This window comes from Nyctibius grandis, chromosome 14, assembly GCF_013368605.1.
Source record: "Nyctibius grandis isolate bNycGra1 chromosome 14, bNycGra1.pri, whole genome shotgun sequence".
NCBI lineage: Eukaryota > Metazoa > Chordata > Aves > Nyctibiiformes > Nyctibiidae > Nyctibius > Nyctibius grandis.
The window spans coordinates 10976115-10998274 of record NC_090671.1 but is presented as its reverse complement, the minus strand read 5'-3'; the positions used below and the strand labels follow the sequence as shown (position 1 = coordinate 10998274).

At 39.8% G+C, this 22160-nt stretch overlaps 1 protein-coding gene across 2 annotated transcripts in view; it reads left to right on the top strand.

The window, feature by feature from the left end:
- Nucleotides 1-19682, top strand: part of GLT1D1 (glycosyltransferase 1 domain containing 1) — a 53658-nt gene extending 33976 nt beyond the window's left edge. Inside the window, exons 11-12 of one of the 2 annotated variants that reach the window (XM_068412711.1) lie at nt 4117-4215; nt 19606-19682. In XM_068412711.1, the coding sequence (XP_068268812.1) occupies nt 4117-4215; nt 19606-19671 (165 nt within the window). In that variant the 3' untranslated portion in view covers nt 19672-19682. Of the gene's footprint in view, nt 1-4116; nt 4216-9635; nt 11026-19605 lie in introns of those variants that run through there. The other variant, XM_068412710.1, reaches the window with a different exon arrangement.
- Nucleotides 19683-22160: the final 2478 nt, after the last annotated feature.

Sequence of the window (22160 nt, the reverse complement as noted above, 5' to 3'; positions counted from 1 at the left end):
ATGTCTGTTTACTAGACAGTTACACAGTGGGATTTGATGACATGCTTATAAAATACCCTACTGTAAAAATCTCTCTCTCAGAGGAAGTGTCATAAAGTCAAGTCCATGCTTGAGATGGCCAGCAGTAGGAAGGGCCATCTTTTAAGATCTTGTTAAATTAATAAGGCAGAAAACTATATGTAAAAAACTTTTGGTCCTAGGCTGTAGATAACATCTTCCTTGAATTTGGAAATGCAACTTTCATCCTCTTGAAAGTTCAAAATTTAACAAGGTCATGAATCTGTAAACAGTATTTAAGTATGAGATAAATAGATAAATGAGATAAATATGTAATCATATCTATTTCAACCTGCCTTAAGGTATGGAAGAACTAGAACTAGAAGCCATAACTAATTACTTTGTCATCTAGTACTGATATCTCAGTAATTGTGCTGTAATTGATCTATTTTCTGTTTGGCATTTGAAGAAGAGAAAACAAACATTATAGCAAGCGTTTTAAAATATGTCCCTTCCTCAGAAAGCTCATGAGTTCTGCATGTTCCTGTGCATCTCTATATAGTTGGTAAGAAAAATGTTTTCACTCCAGCACCATTACATCAGAGTACTTTTTCTGTGCTCTCAAGAGTATTCCGACTGTTGTAAAAATCATGAGATTGTTAGGCTTTTACTAAAAAAAAAAAAAAAAAGCCAATTGAAAAAAACTCATCATAGAAAAGGAAGATGGCCAGACTCTATTCTGCTGTTGGGCAAAATCCAGTCTTAGACAACCTATGAAGTACAGGCCTAGTAGTTTGGAATATAAGCCATAGCACACTATAAAAATAAAAAAAATAAAAATGAAGGGATGTTGTAGAACAGTAAAATTGAAGAGGGGGCCACACAAAGATGCATAGGCTGGAAGGAAGAAAATGAGGGGCAATCCAGAAGACGAAATAGTAAATAAAACCTGTATTTCCTCTATAAGCCTTATACTGCTGGTTAGAAGTGCTTATTGTGTAACATGCTTCCAAAGCTGAAATTTATACTCTGCATCTTTCTGAAATAGCATTAAAACACATTTGCAGTCAGAATAATGTTACAAAACAGATGGCAAATGGACTTAAATGTTATTTTATGCTATTATTTGTGGAACTAGGTCAGTAAATTATACATATTTTCAACAATGCAAATGACTCTTTTTACTGCTTAAAAATAGACTAAGTATCTAAATTAAATTCTAAGCCACTTGATGCAGTAATTATTTACAGCCCAATCCATTTGTTTAAGGCTAGCTGGTATAAAGGCAGCCCCTCATCTTATGTATTTGGCCATCTGTTCTGTCTTTCAGTAGCTATAATTCATTGGTACCTATGTGTTTTGGGAGCTGAAAGTTTTCTTATGTAGCAGTTACTGCCCTCCAACTCTCTGAGAAGAACAAATGTCTTTCCCTCTAGACTTCAGAAACTGCAGAAAATGAAATATAAACTTAGTGATCAACGGCAATGAACCATCAACTATGTAGCATTCAGAAATAGAAGTGAATGAACATATCCTGAGACAATTCTTTTTTAAATGTGCTCTACAGTCCAATCTAAACCACAGTACAGCAATACTGTGCCAGCCTACGCAACCACACCATTAGGTACAGCCCAGCACAGACCTGCCACAGGCCACTCACACACATATTTGATGAGCACTATTGATGTGCAGCCCAACACCACAGTGTCCACTGTTCACTGCATCTGACATGCTCAAATCCAAACTCCTCTCTGTCTTGCAGGTAACTATTTGTGGGGATAGTGGCACTTCCAACTGTCAGTCCTGGGGTGGTTGTGCTGTGTTCTGTGTGTTTTCTTCTTTCATTCTTTCTTTCTTTTTTTTAATGGTGCTCTTTCTCTTGAATGGACAATCCCTTGTTTGGAAAGTAGCCAGACCTGAAATGCTCTTACCGTTTTGTTTTTTAAAAGGAGAAATACAGAGAGGTGAGGAGAGAGCCTCAGGCAGGTGACAATGAATGCTGACACACTTCACTGCCGCTATCAAGCTCTTGATTTTCAGTTCAGAAGTTCAAATAAAGTATCTTCATCCTCTGTTCATTGAAAGTGTTTGAATGAGGTGAACAGCCAGCAAACTGAACACAAGGGCATTTAAGCCTGTCACTAGGAAGGGCCGAAAAAGAGCTGAATCAGAAATTCTGTCTCTCTTGGAGATGTCGATGCTTCTGTGGAAGCCCCTGTTAGGTCTATAGTTGGGTAATTAGAGCCAAAAGCAACTTCCTCGACCTGCAGATCCAAAAGCTGTCAGGCAAAGTGGGGCACCGGTATCTCTCGTTTCCTGGGTAAACTCTGAGGTTCTATGAACTTTGCTGTACTGATAAGTAGATACTGTCATCGTATGTTTTTGTAAATCTACCTTTGGAAAACAGATTTTTGTTTAACAGTGAAGTTAGAACAAATGACAAAATAATCTGTAGATGAACAAAAACTGTACTTCCTCTCACCAAAATGACTCTTTTTGAAAAAAAAGCTGTATCCCAACAACTTAGACACTTGGGAAATATAAAAACTACAGACCAGATTATCTATTTATTTATACTGGTTTGTGTTCACTTCATTAATCTATTTTTCTGAATTGCCTCCAGCTGACCCAGTAGTTTCTGATACAAAGTGTAGAGCAGGTTATTTCAATAAGGGTTACTATTATTTTTAGAGCTAACTGCTGCAAAGCAGATGTTTGTGCCAGAAGGACTGTAGAATTTCTATGTCCGGAGTAAATTCATCTGCAGTGGTGATTTCAACAGTGTTTCTCTTTGATTTTGTAAGCTATTAAGACATGTTGCTAAGTCACAGCAGCCCCTTACTGTTCAAAACATAATTGGTTCTGTACATTATCAGCCAGGTTAAATAATAAGTCTTCAGTTTTTCAGAACTATAAAAAAAAAAAAAATCCTTGGTTTTCTCCTTGGAGTTTTGTTTTCTTGCTATGCAGACTGAAGCAAAATTGCTCCCCATCTGGGAGTGTAATGACAGTAATTAAAAATGCATTCCCTCTGAAGTGACAGGGAATCACTATGAAACAGATTGAAGATTTGGGGGAGTGAGTTACTTTGTCTTGTTTGACACTGTGATAATTGTACAATATGAGTTTTTCTGGTTTTACAGTCAGTGCATCTCAAGACTTCCAAATTCATCAATAGTAATTAAAGTTTCAGATCAGGATACGCATGAGTAACAGAGTTGAGTGCTCAGGGTTTGCACACTAGTTACTTCAAAATCTAAGCTGTATTTTTAAAAGTTGCCAGGCGTTAGGTCTCTTGGAAATTATTTGCTAGCTTTGAATGAATGCTGTGCTGCATCTCTGCTCCTGATTCTGCAGGCAACCTGCAATGCTGCCATGTTGAGACCCCACACTTCCTTTCCTTTTTTTATGTATATAAACACACACATACAAATAAATTAATAAATACATCAAGCAACCAGCCCATAATTTATGTGGAATCAAATCCTACTTCTTCAGATGCATTCCTTGGTCTCTGAGGAATCAGGACTGAGGAGAAGGAGCCAAGTGATTTCACCTTCACTGTCGCTGAACTGCCCACATCTCTCCAGTTCTGCACATGTTGCAGAAAAAAAAAACTGTGAAAAGTGTGTTTTAACAGAATAAGAGACCACATACTTTGTTGAGGAGAACTGGCTTTTTGTGCTATGAACTAATCTGCTCATCTAAGCACAATAACAGTAGGAGTTAACAGTGACAACCTTTGATCTGAACCTTAATTTGATCCTCTTAAAGCCTGCCATATGTCAGGAGCTTACAATGGGGGGAAAAAAACAAAACAAACCCACCTGTATACTTTGAGGTGGAAAAGAATAAAGGATGAAACAGCCATCCATTGACTTTCTGGATTGGTTGCTTCTGATAACATGTTCAAAGTTACAAGACTAACAAAAATATAAACAAAATATTTTAGAGAAGTTCCATATAGGGGATCATCTTAGACATGATGTTTTTTTCAACTAAAAATTGGAGAGATGGGAAAGAAGTTTGGTTTGTTGTTTCTGCTTTTCATTTTAAAATTTACATCGTTAACATCTCAAAATCCCTGAATCCTAATAAACTGTTGTTTCCTTTCTCTAGGCAATGGATTTAGATATTCCAGTGCTGGCAAGGAACATTCCTGGGAATGCAGCAATAATAAAACATAAGGAAACAGGACTGCTATTTTCAGATCCCCAGGTAAGAAAGCAACAAATCCTTAGACCTTTCCCTTCCAAAGGTTAGGTTCATTTTCCATTACATGCTTGTGTCTTTCTGAAAACTTGGCTTTTACTCTCAGCAGTTTTTCTTAGATTCTCCTAAAAACATGGGTGTTAGACTGCCTTTCTTGAAGCTCTGCTGTCTCACCTTCACTTTGCAGTTCACTGAACTTTTACTAGGTGTCAGCCTTGCTGAATGTTTGTCTAGCCTGTGCTGTCTAGAGCCTGCCATCTGAATGGGGCTTGGTTCTCACCAACTTGTTGCACTTTAGTTTTGAAGGTTGCATGAGCCAACCTTGGAAGAGATGCTATGCCTGTGTGGTATTTCCCTTCAAGTAGTAACTGAAATAGGAACTCATATTAGGCAAGCAGCAGCTAACTGAAAGAGAACCGTGAGCCTGAAGTTTTAGATAATACATTATCTGTAATTTCTAGCAGTAAGTGTTAATATAAAGCGTTATTAGGTCCAAGATATTGCTCGGTCAGAAAATAACTAATGACTAAAATTAAGCAAAATGTTGGAATGGAGTTTCTGTGAAGATAAGTAAGAGTGGGGAGAGAGGGAACACTGCCCATATTTAAATGCTGGAAATTTTCATTTCAGTATATTTTCCTGCATTATGGCTTTGCTGTTACATATTCGTATATGTTGTGGAAGATGACTTTCAGACACAGATTCCCTTAGTGGTTTTATTCAATTCAAGATTAAAAAAAAAACCTTACTAGAATAGTCCATTTGATAATTTTTCAAAGTAGAAAATGTATGATATTTATTTACTTTGTGGAGTGTGTGATTAATGCATCCTATTAAGCTGTGTTTCAGGAAGGTAAACTCTCTCGGTTAGTTTTTGGAGGGTTTTTTTTTTCTTAATAGAAAAATTCTTTCAGCTCGGAGTTTGGGGTGTTTTTTTCTGGAATATTCAATGTTTCCAATGGTTTCTACAAAAAAAAATTGTTAACTTCTGGAGTTTATTTTGTTGTGGAAGTATTCCCTCTTGCAATGTCCTTTGGAAATGGAGTACTTCCAGGCTAGTGGAGGCTGAGATGTAAAGCTGTTTATAAAATTATTTGTACATGTGTTCCCTGCAAAAAGCCCATTGACTTCCATACGCTTCTTCAAATCTTCAAGGATATATGAACACGTTGAACATGCAGATTGATGGCTCTCCTGATATTAATTCTGATACATTCTGTGGTTTCCCTCAACATGCCAGTTACATTTGGCTTGGAATTCAAATATATTATTCATACCAGACCCCATTAGCTTCATTGTACATCCTTGTAAGAAGCCTCTTCTGTGATCTCCAAGCATCCTGCATTCCAAGTGTTTATTTGGAATTCAAGATCAAAAAAAAATCTGCCATGTATTTCCTCACTTAGAGAAAAGTGCAATTTTAAGAACAGAAGTAGTCCCAGTGACATCAGTGACTGTACAAATGGCTAAGGACTTTTTTTTAATATCACAACTAGAGTCATATATCAGTCATATATCTTTTATATTAGAACTAGACTAAGAGAGGGCCCAGGCATAAACAGAGTTTGAAAGAGCCTGGGACCTGGAAAGACTGCTGTTAGTAGAGACAACTTTTGAAGTGGTAAGAGGGAAAGGCAGCTCAGCTGAGTACAGGCAGCAACACATTGAAAGTACATTGGTCTCCTCTGCCAAACAAGGGTCAATGTCATTTCTAGGAGGGCTTCAAGCCAGAATATAGCCGAAGTTTTTAGACCGTTGAACCTGCACACTGAATAGACTAATTTGCACGTTTTGGCAGTGCCAGCAATCCCTGTTTATACTCCCCTAGAAATACTGGCCCACTGCCCTACGAAGTACACAGATGTGCCAGCTGACTTCTGAGCTTTGCCTGCCACTAGGTAGATCTGTCACTATTCTGAATTTACATCTGGCATTTGCCTTCCCTGGGGTGATTCTTTGTTGTTTAAGAATCATGTTCTTTTATCCCCTGAAGCTGATATGAAATGGTTTAATTGCAGACTTACTTTCATTATATAAATAATACATGGACCATGCATCTTGTTTTCATTATGCGTGAGCTGCGGCACCGGTGTGGTTCTTGTGGTAATTGAAGGACTATTCATTCTTTTTACTCAGTGCAATCATTTTGTAGCTTTATCTCCCAGATACCTGTATTTCTGGGTCTGCAGAAAAATATTATACAGAATTTCTTTTAGGTACTATACAGAGAAGCTGACATTTTCTTTAAAGATGATTGGTCATTTTACCAGGAGAAAAATGTATTATGGATGTTGCTGTTGAAAAATACCTGTGTTTGAATTGAAGTACTACCCATAAAAAGGGCACATGTAATATCAATTCTGGATGTACATAAGATGCTCTTCTCTTCTGTTTTTTTCTGGGTTGTGGCTAACTACTGAGGTTCAACTTTTACAGTGTGTTTTTCTGTCACACATATAGTTAATATACCCATTTCTGTATGTGAATAAAAGGCTTATTAGAAATATGGGTGTCCCCCAAGTAGTAAGGTAACATGCATATCACCTCCTTCGTTTTCGCTGCGTAAGTGCGTACCCTTATGTTTGATAATTGAAAAGTAATTTGTGAATTTTGCCCCTCTTTCACCGAAGTGAAGCTTACTTCACATCTACAATGAAATATGAGAATGCACAAATATTTGTGCAAATATCATCTGCACTTCTAGAAAAGGCTTCTAGAAGGCTAGGCTTCTAGAAAAGAAAAAGTAGATGCTCAATTTTCTGAAAGAGCTCTGAGTTCTGAACGTCTGCATTCTGCAAGTGGGACCCTGTGCTTCAGACTTACCACAAAACTACAACTGAAATGCAAGTCAGTTGGAGTTGAGACACCTGAAAAACGAAGTCATTGCTATCTAAAGCTGCGTGTCCAAAACTGAAAACAAGCTAGGCCAGCTGCTCGAAGGATATGAGGCAAAACCCAGATAAGTCATAGTGAATCTTCCCATTGGCTTCCAGTCAGATTGTAAGTGACTTGTAGGTGGTCACATTTGATTAGTAGAAGAAGTGGGGATAAAGCTGAGAAGTCCTTATTCTCTGCCTCCTGGTATTTTTCCATTTGCTATTTCTCTCGCCTGCAGTTTCTCAACGTTTATGCTTTGGACTCAGTTTGGCATTTCCCTGAAATTATCCCCAGCATTAAGTATTGTAACTGTGAATAAGGATCTCATTTCTTCCATCATTTACATGTTTCCAAGTTTTTGTTCTCTATATCCACATTTTAAAAGAATGCTAATAGGACTACCTGTCAAGAAATGTTACATTGCTGCTTCTGTTCTTAGGTAATTTACATAAATTATTTTTAAACATTACTTTAAATAAAATCCTCCACAGGAGCATAAAATTAAAGTTGGAATGTAGTTCAGTATGAACAGTATTTATTACTGTGATTATACAGGCAATTGGATGAAGCCAGCATAAGTCATGTAAGACTTTCCCACCTTCCCTGTTCTGTATTCTTGGCAGATCGGGAGGAAGGAAATGAGCGTGTCTCTAAAGTTGGAGTCAGTGGCTGTATCTGCAATGGCTGATAGATGCAGCCTCAGGGTACTCTCTAGACCAGACTCACCTATCTTCTTTAAGGACCGTCTCACAAGCAGAGAAAGAAAAGAAAACAGCCTCTTCAGACCACACGGGTCCCAAGTAAGGAACTGAATGCGCTAGTGAAATTAGCACGTACCCGAATGCAAGGTAGTTGTGGATGGAAAGCAGGCTGGATATGAAGCATGTGGCCCTCACGGCTATTCCAGAGGCTGCTCTTTCAGTGCTGTGTGGGCAGAGTGAAGATTACAAGCAGTACTGATTTTATGTAAAATAAGAGGTTATCTTTAATATGCATATACGAAAATCATCTTACCCTATTACCTAGTTACAAACCTTTCCACCAGAACTGATGTGCATCTCTGACTATTTAAGTTTCATGGCAGAGATGCATGTATTGATAGTTTGTCTTGTCAGTGAGAGTCAAAGCAGTGATTATAACATGTTCAATGTGATTTCACCTATCAGTGTCTCCCAGGGGTCCAGTTACAGTTATGTATTATGCATAGCCATCACTTGCATTACAACAGCAACATTGATTCTGTGGTAACCGAAGATTTTATATCTGGGTATGTATTTATATACACTGCGTACTTAGGTTTTCAAGTATAGTTTGCTAGTTAACCTAGTGTTGATATGAACTCTGGTCTTATTTGTGATAGTTCCTTTCATAGCTGACAGATCGCGTAAGTAATACATCTCCTCCTGCCATCCTCTTTGTCCTCGACATCCCTATGCGCTGCTCTTCACTACCAATTGTGTAGTAACATAGTATCTTAATTTTCCATTGACACAATAGCTCTCTGCTTTTCTGAGCTGAACCAAGACACTATTTTGCAAAGATCTGACTACATTTGTAATCAAGCTGAAGTATTGGAAGTTGTCTCTTTATAGAAAATTAGACCAGCTGCTCAGAACAGATTAGTTCAGACATCAAATCTCCTTTCACATGTTTGAAGTTCACAATTTCTCTTCCCTGGAACTAAATTAGATGGCAGAGGAGCAGGCAAAGGAATCGTTGTAATCCGTTAGGTCTAGTATTTTGCCAGTAAAGTTAAAGGAAATTCATATACGACTTTTTTGCAGAGCTTGTTGAGCTAACACTGCTATATCTGTAACTGCCCAGATGCAACTGCTCTGAAAGAGCTTGTTGCTACCTGCCTGCTCTTATCTTTATCCTGTGACTATATTTAGGCAGTGAGTTTTTTAGTCTTTCTTACCATAAAATTAACTAAAGATGTCACAGTAGCAATTAGATATAAGTTTAGCTGAGCTGAGATCAAACATCTGATGCCAGTTGTCCTCCATGCAGGAGACCAGGTAAATTATGTAATCTATAACCAGCCTGGTTTTCTAACACTTGGCTAGGCAAACAACTTTTGTGTCATTACATTTGTTGCTCATATTTGTCTTAACACTCTTGGGATTGTCTTTGATTTTAAATGTCTTAGTTCGTGGGCTTTGTAAAATAATATATAAAATAATTATTTATTGATCATTGTTTATTAATAAATTATGGTACTTGACCTTGAAAAATTATTTTGAACAGCTTCAAATATTAGCTCACAGTTGAAGTGCTTTGCTGAAATCAAGGTATGGGTCCAAGCTGTTTCAGTGTCATTAGAACTTCAAGGAACTGGATGAAACATTGGAACAGGCTGCCCAGGGAAGTGGTTGAGTTACCATCCCTGGAGGTATTTAAAAGACTTGTAGATGTGGTGCTTAGGGACATGGTTTAGTGGTGAACTTGGCAGTGCTGGGTTAACAGTTGGACTTGATGATCTTAAAGGTCCTTTCCAACCAAAACGATTCTATGAACTTTTAATTTATTATTTTCTTTATCTTTTTTAGGAGTTTGTCCTGTTGTCCAAGAGTTTGATGGATGACCCCATTATGAAAAGAGAAATTGTAACAAGGGCCAAAGACTATGTGAAGAAACATCATTCATGGGAAAGTGAAAGAAAAGCCTATCAGAATCTTGTTCTAAGACTCCAGTGAATTGCAAGACTACAGCTGATATCCAGCAGTCTGTGCAGAGCATTTTAATGATAGATATGTAATTAGATTTGGGTTTCTCTTGGTTTTATTTTAGAAGAGGTAGTAAGACATACATTATTATTTTATTCAAACGTACTAACATCACAGGAGTTGCCTGCTACTTCAAACTATCAAATTTATCTAATTCAGCACACTGTCTCTAGTGTACCAATTCATCACAGACTGGTATTACTTTGTAAGATCATGTAGGAGAAACGCACTCCTTGAACAGACACAAAATTTTTGTCGTTGTAAGGCCTCAAAGAGAGGATGATTTTTGGTACACAGTGGAGCACCCTACCACATAGAGCTTACATGTAATGTTCTGATCATGTTGCATCCTAAACGAACTGCAGTAGCAGTTCCCTTTCCAGTTATACCAATCTGAATGTATTCAGGTACATGTGACATGCACATACATGTTCATAAAGCCAAGATTAGTTATATAAACAGAGTATAAAATTACTAAGATGAAAGCTTTCTTAAGACTGAAAGATCAACACATCTATTGACTGCATAATGATCAGGGGGCCAAAAAGCAAATGGAGTGTTGATGCTTAGGGAAAGTGAGGAGTATAGGGCGTGTTTTTTACTGCCCTGTAAGTACCTGAATTACTTGCAGATAAACTGATATGGCCAGTCCTAGCCCTGCCTTTTCTCTTGGGTCCTGGGAGCGGAGCAGGAGGTTGGCACAGCACCCAACAGCCGTACGTGGCTTCAGATTCCAGAACTGCACAGTGCTGCCCTGAGCAGCAAGATGTGCTTGCAGACAGAGATGCTTTGTTACATAAACTACCTCTTAGTTTGCCATTTTCTTTGGTACCTCTGTGATTTACTTATTTACTAAAAGATTTATGAGAGCTCTAAAAAGGGATGAAGGAGCAGGGGGAAGGTATTTTTCAATTTACTATGTATTTTGGTACTGTTTGTTCTCATTTGTGGCTTTCAGGATATATTGTAATATACTGCAGCTATTTTAAAGTGAGACTTATCTGTGCTTGAAGTCCGTACTAATCATTCCTGCCAGCCCAGTGATTATGGAAGTGTCTTTGAATCCATAACTGGTCATCAAAGGACTTACATTTATAGAAAAAAAAAAAAAAGAGGGTCATATTTTTTAACTGCTTGTTATTGGGAAACTCTATTTGCTTTGTATAGGCTTGATCCTGTCCCCATGAGAACCAGTGAGAATCAACCTATTGATTTGAATGGCTGTTGTGTCAGACTTTTCTTTGTAATAATGAAGTTCACTGTGTATTTTAAGCTTTCCTCTCTGTTTCTGATGTTTCGCAACTGTTGGGACAGTAAACAAGAAAGTAATTTGAATGTCGTGAATTTCCCCCCTTTTATTGTAATGGGCTTCTGCTCAGCATTGCCTTCGATAACACAATTCCCCAGGGCAAAACCGGCCTGATTTCAAATCTGACAACTGCTGCCCTCCCTTTTGAGCACATTTTTCCTAAATATGTCTGTCATGTCCTTTAACATGCTGGGATATAAGTACATCTGCACTCGTTCTCAGTTTAAAAGCCACCAGCCAACATCTACCACTGAACAGTTTCTAAACCTGCAGCTGAATCAGCCTGTTGGGCTTTCCCTGCTGTCTCAGGAGCCATATTTCTTTGGACATCTCCATTAAGAGTGAGTAGTGAGGCCTCTCATGGGATTGCAGTGTCGCTTTTGGCCACGGCAAAGTATATACTAAAGGAGGAAGCCCTACCACATGGGTTTTCAGCATGATGTATATGGTATGGGACCTCTATAGGCAATAGGAAAAAAAAAAAAAAAGACCATTTATAGCTAAGTGAGCTGACTGCAGGGAGTCCTGTTGCTCTCAAAACATCTACTCACAGATCTCCTCTGCCAGTGTACCTCTGATAATCTGCTTGTTTGGCTTTGATCCTTAGCCATTCCCCCACCGCCCTTCCTAGAGTATTGGTTGTCTTCTGAGAAATACAGGTTATTAGAAACAGCTGAACAAATACATGGCGTGGTATAGTCATCTAAGCATTGAGCTGATGGTAAATTATTAGTAATAGTAATAATTAGAAAGCTTTTTCTAAAGCGTAATATTTATTGCCAAGCTTCAAGCAACTAAATACATTGGTGTAGAATTTGCACTATTTCCAACAAAATAAAACATGTGCAAGTAAGAACTGCTACGCTCTCAGAATGTAATAAACATACGATTTTTTCAGGCTGTATTTAATCTATAAATATGAGATCTGCATCTGGGAAACAGCATGCTCATTTGCATGTGATAACCATACCAGAAGCACAAAACAACCCTTCTGCAATATATGCATTAGGAAGAAAAAAAAGGAAAACAACCAAAATAATGGTGAGATCAGCCCTCAGGACTGTTTTACAGTCATCAAATGAGGCAGCATTCATCAATCAAGGGCATTCAGCTTTGATATCATTTATCACATGGGCTTGTGTTCTGCAACATGAAGCCTGTCTTATTAAGGCTAAAAGGTTGGGGCAACAACTGCTAGGGAATTTCATCACAATAAATTGCAATTGAATTTATGTTTTAAATTTCATCCAGTCTTATGTTCCAGACCCATAAATATTCAATGAGTCTTGTAAGTCCTTGTAAAGAAAATATTAGACCCCATGCAAGCAATTTTAGGTATTATTATCTTTCAAGCAACTTCACTCAAATGATTTTGTATTTAAGAATAATCCTTTTGTTGTCCTGCAGCCCTAATTACGGTATTTATTTTCCCCCTTCAAAGCCTCATTTCTTACCCCAGCACCTTTTTAAGCAAGGCACACCTCGATGAGATACAGATACAGCTCCAAAAATAGCACTTGTTCTGTACGCAGGAAAAACCTGCATTTTGCATTTACCCCACAGCTAATTCTGTATTTCAGGACCTTGACATGTACTGTTAATTAATCCAATTATATGCATTTTATTTTGCAATTAATTCTGCCATTGAATCCACAGGAACTGAATGAAAGCAGCAGACCTGTACAATGGGTGCTACTATGCTGTTTCCTTTCTTGGCACGATCGCTTCAGACGTGGAGACAATTTGGTAGTGTGTGGCAAAACCCAGCTAGAGCCTGTGGTGTGTGGAATGAGAGCTTCCTGAATTAGGAGTTCATCTTAATTAGCCCCAAAGCATGCGTATTCCAATTTTTAGAGTTATTTTTTACATTCCCATTACAGGCTTAACCAGCGTAAGCCCTAAGAGCACTGATACTGAGTTGAGTCTTCCCATTTTTGTCTGCTCGCAGGTAAAAAGTTACTGTTGACTTAAACCAGCAAGGATTTACCAAGCTCCCACCTCCGCAGTCCTGGCTCTGCTGTTCTCCAGCAAGCGGAGCCGATGCTGCACTCCCCTCCTCTGCTTCTGCCCTGCCCGGGAGAGCGTTAACAGGCACCAGCTCTTACCCCTTACAAAGGGTCTCGGTAGGAAGTACGGGGATCTTCGCTTCCTAGAGTGAACACAAGATTTATCAGACTCTCGTCCTTTGCCAACAGCACAATCAACAGCTGGCCCCGAACAGTGGCCTTTGGAAAGCAGATCGTACTGATCTGTACTAGCTTGTCATGGCAATAACCAGAGCACCTTAGGGGTGGACTGTACAATGTGTCTGGAGGGAAATAACATAGTCTGATAGAACTGGGGAAAGGATTTAGATATATATCTCTCCAAGGTTTTAAAGAAAACAAAAGTCAAACTCTTCTCTCTGGACTCATTAGAGCTCATTTCAGAAATTTTAGAGTATTTCAGACTTCAGCATGAATGAAACAAAGAGCAGCGGAGGAAGGAACTGGAGTATGACTATGGCTGTAAGGCTATTAGCACATTCTTTCAATATTTTAGAAAAAGCTATATCTGGGGAGACTTAGCTCCAAAAATAATTAGTGGCATGGCATTTAGGGCATTAATATATTAAATTCAGGTTTTGCACACGGCAAAAGTTGACTGTTACAAGAGTTATCAGGGATGCCAAGGTCTGTAGGACTTCTACATGTTCAGCCATGATCACTTTGGTAGCTTGGCTGACTCAACAGATTAATTCAAAGCCCTTTTGGGATGCCACTTGCAATCTGATGCTGACCATTGTGGTTTCAAGTTCTAACAGAACCTCAGAGCTCCAAATTAGCAAAAGATAGTTACTTGGTGATCTCAGGGAAATTAGTTTTGATGTTTTGCCATTAACCTACTTGACATATCAGGACATAAAGACAACCATCAAAAGAAAATGTTAAATTATATATTGGAAGACTTAAAAGTATTTGTGTTTCTGTATATAATTTACCATCAAATTAGCCTGAATATTAAGCAATCCAAACATCTGCAAATGCTGCCTTTATGTTTAATGAATGCACAAGCACTTCAGTCTTCTTTTTGAACATATTTTCTCCTGTCTATTGGGCTCATAACCCATTCTGTCCCTTTCTCCCCTCAGTCTTTTTAATCTCTTGATCAAGAACCATTCTGCATGAAAATAAAGAAACAGTTTTGTCAAAGGCTTGTCAGAGGAGATGGGTGCTTCCATGTGGAAATCAATCATTTAATGGCTCAGTGGGATCTGAGCATTTTTTTTTCATTAAGTTGTCTGAAGTAATTTCATCACTCCAGAATTTATTTCGCTTCCTCTCTCCTGTGTCTGGTTGGTCCAAGACCAGTTGCTTTAATGTTTGAAACTTAAACCCCATATAAGAGCAGGTCTCTACAGCCTGAGCTGCAATTGCTTGGTATCTCCTTGCACATGTCCCAGTGTTCCTAGATGCCACAGGTACCTTTAATTCTGCCTGATGTAGCCAAAGGAAAGTTAATCTTCCAAAGTCTTAATTGCACTTAGAATTTTAGAGTAAAGGATCTACTATTTAAAAAAATACTTATGGTCACCAATACAAGAGTAAACTGTAAGATAAACCCAGAATTTCTAATTTTTTAAAAGCAATCTAAATTTTCTAAAGGGGGTGGATAATTTTTTATGTGCAATTTAATCCTCTTTAAATGAACCATATTTTCATCAAGTAACTATTCCATATCATTCCTATGATATCTAATTTTAGGTATTAAATATTGAGGGCACTTGAAATCTCTCATCCTTTCCAAAAATGTAGGCCAGCATCTGTTTTGTCCAGTGCCTAAAAAAATGTTTTTAGAAATTTGTTTCCCCTAGAGCATTACCATTAAGCTAATTTAAAACCTTTGTTTAAAAATAAACAATACATTTTAATAAGAACAGCAGAGAACATGGGGTTACTGAGGAACCACAGCTGCGAACACCTGACCTGAAGCAGCATTTAAACCTCCCCTACAGCACCCTTCACCCCTTCCTACCCCAGCAGCAAGCCATATCAGCCTCTTTTAGGATATTTTAGTATGCTTCTCACATTGCCATTTCCATTCTTGTGTTCTTCAGCAATCTTCTTAAGACATAAGTCCAGCTATAACTATAACCTCGCTAGATAGAGGTCACTTAGTTCATTTGTCTGATTCAATCAAGTGACATCAGGCATTGAAACTAAATGCTCCTGTACCGCTTCAAAAATTAATCCCTGCCGTTGAAAAGTTGCGCTGTTATTTTAGTGGCTTTAATGAAGTGAAATGAGTTACAGAATCTTTAATTTAACTTGAGTAATATATCAAAAGCTGATATGCTTGGAGCACGCTCTTTGCCATCCCTTACAGCCTCCTAGCTTCTTTCCTAGCTTTTTTTCTTTTAAAAATATGTTTAAGTAAGAAATCACCTGAAATCACATTAAAAAAATATATAAATTCCTGCTTAACTTGTACAAGCGTTCACACCTTGCATCACCCGCTGTGGTGCACGCCTGAGTCACCTAAATAGTTGTCTTGCTTTCCAGAGGTAGTGCTTGCCCATGCCCTTTAGCACAAGGGCTCAGTGCTTCTGAGGAGGCAGGGGGCTGCGGGCCATCTGTATGGCTTTTAGCACGACGGTGTTCTGGTCTGCAGGAGAAATAATGCTGTTGGCAATACCTATTGGCTCTACAATCCCTATTTATGTACCTGGTGTAATCCAGCCACGACAACAGTTACTTGAAGAGCAAGGTAAGGCTGTAAAGGTAACACACAGGCGAATGGAGTAGTAATGCTCTCAAATATTGGTACAAAATATTAACGCTTCAGGCCCTATTTAGAAGTCGACCACTGAATTCAGAGTCAGACTGTGACACCATCGTGGCGTTACCTCTCGCTCCTCAAACAACATCAGACACTTTTGGATTACAAGGTGCTATCTGATGTGAATAAAGGCATTAAAGGCTGGCTCACACTTTGTAACATGGTTTAAAATAAGTTTGTCTTGGCCAAGTATCAGTGACAACAGAGCTATTTACAGACCGCGCTGCAAGTCAGGCAAAAAAAGTTGCATCTTTTTCTACCTGAAAGTATAGCAAAGGAAGAGGCAATACGGAAATTTAATAACCATTTTCTCGAATAGCAGAACACTGGTATTACATGTTCTGAATATTCATCACCTTTTAATACCATTTTACTCTCTTTTTGATCTCAGTATGACCCTAGTAATGATTCTGTTCTGAACAGGTTTAAAGTCTTTCACACAGCCTGTAGCTCATCTTCGGTTTTGCATTTACGGTTTCTTACTGGTTACATCTCTTATTGTTGTAGCCTTGGGAAATGCTCCAAGGTGTCCCTGGAGTATTATGCTGCTAGTTACCTAGTGCATCTTCCATCCTTTTTAGTTACTTTTCTGTAGCTCAACGAGATCATTTTTCTATCCCCCCCACTCCTAAAACATTTGTCCCTGCATGTCATTTGTTTGAATAAAACATCAGGACGTGTTTAAGCTTGCACAGGGGGAAGTCTCTCAGCCATCCTCGTTAAGGTAACGTCATTCCATGCTGAAGCTACTTCTGGCCTTTTATCCCACTGCTTGTCAAGCTCAGATTTTGCCAATAGGCAGCTCTACAGCAGGATGGAGTCACCTAACCCAGCTCAGATATGGGATGCGCATTTCAGCGGTAGCCCAGGGCACTTTGTACTGCTGAGAAGTGGGAGCTGTAGGTGTGCCCGTGGACATACATGGAAAACCATAAATGAAATGGGAAAGTCAGCCAAAGCAGAAATAGAAGGTGTATCCTCAACCCTTCTCTCTGCTAAGCAGGGAAAACTTTCAAGGATTATTATTGATGTCTTTCAGGTTTGCATTTGTTTTGAGGATAAGGAGATGACCAATTCGTAGAACTCTAATTCCCTTCTCCAGCAGGTGAGACTGCAAACCAAGGACCTTTTTTTTTTTTCCCTTCAAAGAAAAGTGCCTTTTAGACTCCGTTCTGTGAGGCTAGGATCTCCTGATGACTGATGGCTGCACATGCCTCTACAGGTCAGTGCAGGAGCTCCAGCCTGCTAATATTGTTGTAGCACTCGCTTGAGTTTCAACAGTGCAATGCAACAGCGTTCTAAATGTCATGTCAGGAGACAACGGAGCAGTCACATAATATAGATGCTATTCTCCCCAGCATCGTCTTAGTTTTGCCTGTGAAGGCATGTCTCCCTGTTCCCATCTATTTTTGGTAAGGCCAGAAGTCCCCCAGAGCACTATAATTATCTCCGTCAGAAATGTCAGAAGAGTTTACAGCTGAAGTAGGTGTCTGCCCAGAACAGGAAAATCAGGTGCAACCTCATGTGTGTTGGGGAGGTTAAAATCAAGTTTCTGCACACAGTTTTCACTGGAAAATTGGAGCTGCACTACTGGGAGAGATTCATGTAGCATCTCTGCTTCAGAAAATAAGAGAAAATAAGTCATATTACCCCTCTAGGCTTTAACTTCAAGCCATTAAGAATTGAGCAAGATAAACGTATTTTAAATAAAACCTTGTTGCTTCGTCTGTTGGAAGGGACAAAAATAGATGAGCCCCTTAATGTAAATGCAATGATGCGGATACGCTGGTGATGCTTTCCCTGCTTTTCCCTTTGTTTACTGCCAGTTTTCCCTGCAACACATTCCAGGGTTAGAACCTCTCTGCCTAGCAGTCTGAAATAAGTGAGGTTTACTTTTAACGAGAAAAGTCGAATTCTGTTATGGCAGTGTTAAAATTCAATTACATTATGTTTTATGTGTGACAGAGTATCAATACACACAAGAACTGAAAACTACATTTGCAACAACATATGTCAACTGGCAGTATCATATTAAGAAATGTAAATAAAACGTTATTAAAGAGGATAAGCCTTGCACAGACATTTTGGAAGGACTCTAATGGCTTAGACCTTGAGTTCAGGTTTGGGGAATGCAGAATACCAAATAGATGCCAGGCTACAAGCAGCTTTTGTGTGTGTTTTTGCTCAAAGGTGCCAGGGCATGATGTTCAGCGGTACTGTGAACTTCCATCTCCCACTGATTTTATTAAGAACGTTGGCTGTGCGGTACACCTCTGAAATCAGGCCTTTATGGCATAAACTGGGCACTTCACACCAATTACTGCTTTAAAACTGAGGATTTTAAAATGTTCCATCTCTTTAGTTCCCCTGTATTTTTCAGGCCAACAGAAAACTCAGAGAAATCCTGATTTTTGCAGAAAAGAGCTGTCGTGACAAGTACACTGTCATTTATTTGTGACAACACTCGGCACATAACCCTGGAGCGAAAGGCTCCGTCTCTGGCCTTGGATACACTGGCTGACTCCGTGCAGTGGGGCTGTGGGCTGGTACAAAAGCTGCAAGTCCCCATTCACAGAGGAAGCAGATTAACACCCTAAGCCACCAAATAATTTCCATTGTGTATATATGCGACTGCGTGAGCAAAATACCCATGTTTACTGCGTATTATGCTCCATTATTTTCGAATACAATAGTTCTCTTGGCTTTAGTACTAAATGAATGGTAAGTTCATTTCATCTGAAAGACTAAACAAACAAGCACTAACAATGAGAATAAATCAGATTGCTGCAGTACTTTCAAGTAGCTGATAAAAATAATATTTTAATCAAATAACTCAGCTGTAACCACCATGAACTACTGGGAAGGTTAAGGCTGTGGCTCAGTATTCTAGTGAGAAAACACACACAGAATTATTCAAAACACACAATTTCATTGCCACTGCTTGACTCAGATCAAAAGCAGAAGATGGCAGTCTGAGTTTCTATCCCTAATACTAAGCTGAAGCCACCAACAAAACAAAGGTTAATGGAATATTCTGAAAGACCAGCCATTTAGCAGGAATGCTAATATGTAGCAATGCTATACAAAAATAACTATGGCCAGACTGGAGTGTTTTACTCCAAAATAAGGAATTATTTTGGTTTACTCCAAAATAAGGAATAAGCCCACATTTAAGGCTCCGGACTAGTGTTTGTGAGACACGAGTTCAGTACTCGGCTGCAGCACAGACTGCCTGGTGTGGCCAAGCTCGCACAGGAGGTGACTGCTCCTATTTCATGGGAACACTGCGAGGCAAGAGTGACTGGAAAGGCTGAGCTGCTCAAATACAGTGATGCTGAAAACCAAAGTGAACGCTGCAGGTAGCACCATTCGCCTGTGCTCTGAGGTAGCTAAAATTAGAATTTAGTGCTGAAGGATTTAGCACTCGCTGAAGTCTGTGGGAATCGTACTTCAGTGAGCTCTGTGTCAGGCCTTTTCATGGGCAATGAGCAATATACAGTTTGAAACATATTCTCAGTTAACCTCAGTGAAATGAGAAATAATGTGACTGCAGTCCATGCACTTGCAGAAGATTAAAACCAGTCCTTAGCATGCCTTACATATACCATACTTCCTATTCAAAGGTATTAGAGCTGAATACATTATTTTTTGCCTTTTTTTCTATAGAAAGCCTTACCCAGAGACTGCCAGATTCTTTTTTTGAGACTAAAAGAAAGCACCATGGTCATCTAATTCAAATTTACGCAGAGCAGAGACCTTCTGACTTCCTACATCCAGCCCAGTGGCAGCACCAAACTATAACATTGCTTCCAGAAAAACATCTAAAAACGCAAGTGACAAACCTGCTGCAATCGTTGGTGACTTGTTCCTCACTATAAGAAGCTTGTTTCTACTTCTGCATTTGTACAGCTAAAGCTTCATACCCTGATGGTCATTTCTTTGCCTATGGATTAAAGTATCTTCAAATTTATGTTCACCACGTGAGTACTTATGGGTGTGATCAAAGCACCACATAAGCTCCCTTTGATACACGGCATGGATTGCGCTCTTTGACTCTCTCTCTGAGATGTTTTCCAGTCTTTTAATCATTCCCCTCTCTGAATCGTCTCCAGTTTCTGAGGCAGCATGATTCGGAGGCAACGACTGGAGCGAAGAGGGAGATAAAGTCCTACACTTCTGCAAACATTTCACTTCTAACTCTTTTTTGCTACCCAATAACTGCTGGAGGCTGAAAACTCAGCACAGCTGTACAGACTAGACTGGTCTGTGAAGGACACTGGCTGTAGCAGCTATTCAAAGCCGAGGGTCGGGCACCCACTTTGCCTCTGCTTCCCAAGCTGCGCTTTGAGCCCCAGCACAGTGGACAGGGCTGTCGGCCAGCTCGGGACTGGGCACGCTTACGGGCCTCACTTCCCAGGCAGCTGCTTGGGACCAAGTTCTCGCTCCAGTTCATTGGTGCATGGTCACTAACCTGAAAGTTGCAGGGCCAAAACCAAGAGGGGAATTAGCTCCCCGACAGGTTTTAAGAACACAAAACCTGTCTGTCTGTGATGGAGACCCACAGCTTTGCTCAGCACCTTGGAGACCAGGTCCAGAGCAGAGGTAGCACACAAGGGTGTTGTCAGAGGCCTTTTAAGCCTGTTTAACAACCTCAACTCTTTGCTAGAAAACATCTAACGCCAACTAGAATAAAACCAAACTTATCAAAAGGATACAGTAATAAAAGCTAATTTTGATCGTGGACGTCAGCACAGAGTTAGAAGGTACTACTAACAGTGATGAAAGCTATGGCTTCAGAGGTAAAAAAGGACTAAAAGAGCAACTGTCTTGGTAGTCATTAAAAAAAAAAGAAAGACCTAATAAAACGGTGTTTGCTGAGCAAGAGACCATTTGAAAGTGTTGCACTTTGCTGTAATAACAGAAAGAGAATATTCCCCAAATCAAACTGCCTCGCGACTGAAACAGGCATTTGTAATTAAAAAAATAATTAGCAAGAAAAGCTATTGCCAGAGCCGCAGGACTGCTTCCCCCCAGTAGTAAGCTGCCCACCCTCAGAACCTCCCCAGGGAGCCCTGCCCTGGGACGGGGTTTGGCTGCACTGCCCATGCTGCCCCTACCCCGGCCCAGCCCCAGAGCCCGCGTCACCGCCTGTCTCTCACAGCCCGACCTGGAGGAAAATCAAACCCACTCTCCTCTCTCTGCCTCAACGGGCAAATTTGTCAACACGGCACAGCACGTCGCAGGGGTGTCAGGGGCTGCGGGAACAGCTGTTGGCTGCTGCGGCGGCTTGGAGCACGCGGATGAAAGATGCTCCGGGCACAAATCAGCACAATCACAGCTCGGTGAGGATGAAAACAGCGTCTGCAGCTGCACCGGCTCGGGAGGGCCAGGGAGCCCGAGCGAAACATGTAAGAAAACAGGTTCATCACTGGGGAGCTGACACCTTCCTCACTGTGCTGGCACTCACCCTGCACCCGGCGCTGATGGCCTCGGATCGGGCTGCGTTTACCTGGGGGGTTTCTTGGTTTCTTTGTTTGTTTCCTGCAGTGATAAATACTGCTGGGGAGAAGGGTATTTGCCCACGATATTACTGTTTCCTTCCCTTCTCTCCCACAAGGCATCTGTATGTCTTGCTTGGAAGCGGGTGTGAGGGTAAGTGCGGCCGGTGCCAGGCAGCCTGGGGGAAGGCTGAGCTGTGAAATGAGGCCAGCTGTGGTACAGCTCACAGGGCTTTAGAAAACCAAATAGTTACTATGCAGTAATACTGTATATAGTAAAAATTATTTTTAAAATCATCTGTCACTAGAGTAATTAAAATAATTGTCACCACAGGAAAAAGCTCTGTGGAATCTTACTCTGTTGTGACTTCGATGGGGACCAGTGTTTCTACGAGTGATAAATCAGGAGCAGACTTTTGCCCCATGAATCTCTGCTTTCCAGAAAGATCTTTAATTGACTTCTACATAAAGATTATGAATGACTCAAAAGCAGTTTTATTCTGCAACCAGTGAAGTGTTCTTTTTCCTCTTCCACGCCAAATATTTACATATCAATGTATTAACATAACAAATTGCCCATTGGAAATGGGCTGCCTTTGGAGGCGGGGAGCACAGGCTGTGTTCCTTGTTAGCCCTTTCCTAGTCCCTCTACGATAATTTAAACTGAAGTAAACTAACATGTGGATGATTAATTCACTTACAAAAAAAAATAATAAAATAGTA